Source organism: Limulus polyphemus, unplaced genomic scaffold, assembly GCF_000517525.1.
Source record: "Limulus polyphemus unplaced genomic scaffold, Limulus_polyphemus-2.1.2 Scaffold260, whole genome shotgun sequence".
NCBI lineage: Eukaryota > Metazoa > Arthropoda > Merostomata > Xiphosura > Limulidae > Limulus > Limulus polyphemus.
In genome coordinates, this window is record NW_013665870.1 from 778,712 (window position 1) to 783,141 (window position 4,430).

The 4,430-nt window shown below is 30.4% G+C and overlaps 1 protein-coding gene across 1 annotated transcript in view; it reads right to left on the reverse strand.

Annotated features, from left to right (window-relative positions):
- The window catches only part of LOC106478897 (membralin-like), a 17,462-nt gene extending 13,218 nt beyond the window's left edge, over positions 1 to 4,244 (reverse strand). The window contains exon 1 of the mRNA XM_013939476.2: positions 693 to 4,244. Coding sequence (XP_013794930.2) covers positions 693 to 843 — 151 coding nt within the window. The 5' untranslated portion in view covers positions 844 to 4,244. The remainder of the gene's footprint in view (positions 1 to 692) is intronic.
- Between the last annotated feature and the right edge of the window lie 186 nt (positions 4,245 to 4,430).

The window sequence follows — 4,430 nt, forward strand, 5'->3', positions numbered from 1 at the left end:
GGACAAAGGCCTTTCTAACAATATGCAATATGGACTCCTTGGACAAAGGCCTTTCTAACAATATGCAATATGGACTCCTTGGACAAAGGCCATTGCAGTGTTTGATTGAGAAATTTGTGAGAAAAGTTCCAGACAAACAAACGTAAATATATTATTTACATAGATTATTTCCAGAGTGACCACAAATGCAAGACTTACATTTTGTATGACTTTTCCAGGCAGTGAAAAAAAAATGATTTATACAATTGACATTTGCATCTTAGATTTTAAACTAACAATATATCTAAGTATTAAACTAACCATTACTTTTTTTTCATCACATTTCTGGGTTTTCTCTAATTATTTGACATTGTTTTTTAACTTCAGTTTCCCAGACATTTCTAGTTTTATTTTGGTCTAACTGTATTACATTTAAAAAGATGTGGAAATAGGAAGTTGTTGTTGGTGGATGATTTTTTTGCTGCTTTTGATATGCAGGTACATACAACCAAAGACACACCATGAAAAATAAAAATATATAAAATGTATGAAAATGTGGTCAGGTGTTAAAGGTGATCCATTAACAACTTGTGGTATTTAACTGATTATCTGTAGTGAAGCACATATTTTTCTCTATAGTACAACCGAATATTAGCCACATAATACACAAGCTATTAGATTTTCTTAAAACATTACTTATTTAAATGACTTACCAACCAAAGCCAGAATTACTGTCACAAGAGGTGCTGCTGGAAAATTTATGCTAATATTGAATTCTAACATGTGGAGAAGTTCAACTGAAAAAAAGAAAGACAATAACAAGAAAGGATTTCTTATCCAAAGAAAATATAATTTATTTGACATTAATTACTATTGTTTTATTTTTCCCATTTCAGTACACAATGTTTTATAGAATACAGCGTTAATTACAGGGGCTCAAAATTAAAAACGAATCTGTGAAATCAAGTGGAAACTCAGCCAATAGTCTTCTCACCCATTTGTATTTATCAATCTCTACTATTGAGTGAAGACATGCACTTAACAGCCATAACTTTTTGATTTAAATTACACATGCTTGCGAATTTCCTTTATAATATTCAATGACACACATAATAAACTATGCTAAATATGCGGAAATAGAAGAAATAATACAATTAGGCATTCATGTTTGTTGAAAATTACATGAACATTCCCACAAACAAGTGTTTCTGGTTCCATAAGGTGCATACATAATACACTAACCCTACTAACATAATTCAACCTGTATAGTATCATAAACTTTATACTTTCATTAAAATCTCCTGCATGTTATATATATAGCACAGCACCACAAGTTTTAAACTAACTTAATTTCCAAATTCAAGACCTAGCTACTGCCTTTATCCCACATGGCCACTTCTAATCATAACAGTTACAGTTTTTATAGAACGACTTATTTCCTGAGAGCATCTATTTTGTTTATTTACTGTTTTTCTCGACATTTTGCCAAATCAGCTTTGGGCTTCATTAAAGCATCAGGATTTCCCATCACTTTGGCTGAGCACCCTGGTTAAGCTGTAACTTGTGTCATCCAACTTTTATCTTGCATAAAGAAAAGTGTTTAGCTGTTGAACCTCGAATAAGCAACTAGCATTATGCTAAAAATTTGGTTTATAAATTACATTTTAAAATGCATGACATAGGCTACACGAAAGAGTAAAGCATGATAAAAAAATTTACATAGAAAAATGCATTCAAAAGAATATGGATTTGTCACACTCTGAGCAGAATCATTGGGTTCCTAAATAAGAAAACCATATGAATCAGTACCCAAGTTTCTTAACTTTTAGCCTTTCAGCTTACATATAGTTCTGTTGTTTTAAATGTTAATTTGAATATTATTGCAAACTTACACCATACTATATATATATATATATATATATATATATGTGTTTACTAGCATATATGCCAAAATTTAAGAATGAACTAAAAGAAGGAAATCCCACATGTACTTCCAACTCAGCATGCCAAGTTAAAATTCTAACTTTTTTTTATTCTGCTTCAAGTATCTGCTGCTGTTTTCTTTTTTAAATAGGCTAAACTAACATAAGGGAAACAAGTGGCCAAAACCAGCTTGAAACTAACATAAGGGAATCAAGTGGCCAAAACCAGCTTGAAACTTCCAAATTGTAAAGCTGTAAAACAATTCACATTACACTCTTTAATCTGTTTACATAATAGTTCATGATAAAATGGTTGAGTTTATAAATTCTAAGTAGAAACATGTTTATTTTAACATCGCAGTGAAAACTGTGACAATGTTTCACTTCACATTAAATTCTATCAAATAGTTTTTATCAAAATGTTGAACTCTACTGGACAGAGGTTAAACAAATCAACTTGAGTATTCCTAGAACTCTTAGCCTGAACCAGAACCCAAATAATATTCATCAGTTATTCTATATCTTTACAAAAGAAGCTAACTGAAGTTGCTTATTAGCCTTTAACAATTATACAGAGTAATTATATAGAGGAACACAGTAAAATCACTGGTGTATATTTCTAATATACATTATTTTAAACACTTAATGTGATACTTAGTCTTTAGAAATAAATATTTACCAAACTCTATCTAAGAATAAACATTTCTTGGCAATTCCATAATATTATTGCCAAAATCAATGTTAAACTAAGAGTCATTTACAATATAAGAGAGTGACTTATTTTAATCAGACACTGAAAGGGAATACATGTATGGATCCTACTGTATATCCTTACTGTTACTTAATACATTTAAGGAGATAATATGAAAAATGATATTTAATATTTAGATGTCATCACTGACCAGAATCCTGGCTACCATAAAAAGTAAAAAAAAACACTGTTAACCCTTTCCCCTATATCTAGTTATAGAATATGGTAACATACACCCAAAATTTACTCATACACTTCACTGCTAACATTGAAGCCAAGTAGTCATCCATCACCTAAAAATTTTAATAAAATTATTTTGCAAAAAAAAGTTAAATCATGAGTTTCACGTGACATAGAATTATATCAAGACATAAGAGTGAGGTTGTCTACAATCCACAGACTGTGAATAGTTCCAGAAACTGCAACTGGAATCTTGTGAACTGAGTCATAAAACAAAATGAAAGTGAAAAGCTTCATCTTATATCTTAATATAAACATCCTTTAAATTGTATCAACGTTTCTCTGATTGGCCAAACAAAAGCATAACCAATAAAATCATTAAATCTAACCTGCAGGTATTATTCAGTTTAACTGACCACTTCACTCAAACCAACTATTTCATTAAAGTTACCCAATAAGTATATCATTTGTTTATATTCAAGATTTAGTTTCAACACCCCAGTATAATTCTGAATATGTAAATCCTTACTTCATGCCATAAGCACTATAATATATTTACTACTATAGTCTATTTAGAATAATTCATTGTTGCAGTACAAAGCTCGAAGCTCTCTGTTAAGAAGTTAGAAACCACTTTGTAATAAGTGTAAACAAAAAAGGTTTATAAATTCAATGTTGGTAGGTGGAAATTGATCTGAATATTGTGTTGAGAAATGATACAAAAGGCAAGTCTATTTAAACAGAAAATACAAAAGATAAATGTTATCAAGCATTGGTTCTTCTAGGCAATATGTTAACTTTACATGTTTATTAGCTTTGTCAATGTACGTAGACGTTTGCCCATTTAATAATGAGTAACAGAAAAAAAGTTTTTACTAAGGCATGTTTGAATTCATGTAGAACACAGTTAGAAGTCACTAAAGGTTTGAAATATGTTTGAAAAGTTCTTGCACACCAAACCTTAGGAGTAGAACTCTTACATTCATAAATATCAAATTAATTCTAGTTTTTAGAAATGCAATCACAAAATATACTTCTGTAATTCTAACTAAGTTACCAAATGGTCAGAATGCTAAAATACAACTTAAACACGACCTAAAGTCATGACAATTAAAATCAGAAAGAATTTTAAAAAACACTCTCATTAAGCAAACTTGTATTCATAAGTGGCAAAGGCAGAAACATTATGGTCAATACAGAAATATTTCTAAATATGTATTTCAATTACACAAGGACATTTACATAGATTTTCAGAAATACAAGTGAATACTAAAAACAGACACCTTTTTTTTTTCTTGTTCTAAATTTGGTTAACATGCACACAGTGGTGTAGCAAGAGGGGGGCAATTGCATCTGGGTGCAAGTGTTAAGGGGCACAAAATTTCCTCTGGCCTATAATGCCTATTAATTAATAATTATGCTCTCCCCTAGGATATAGCGCAACTGCCATACGTTAAGTAAATACAACACAGTGTTATGTTATTTGTGTGTATTACGTTTGCAGTTTTAACTTTAAAGACCGCCCACTGAATACAGTGAGACTGAATTGACGTACAGAAGTAAATTACACTATTCCATCATTCATCTGTAGATCAAAT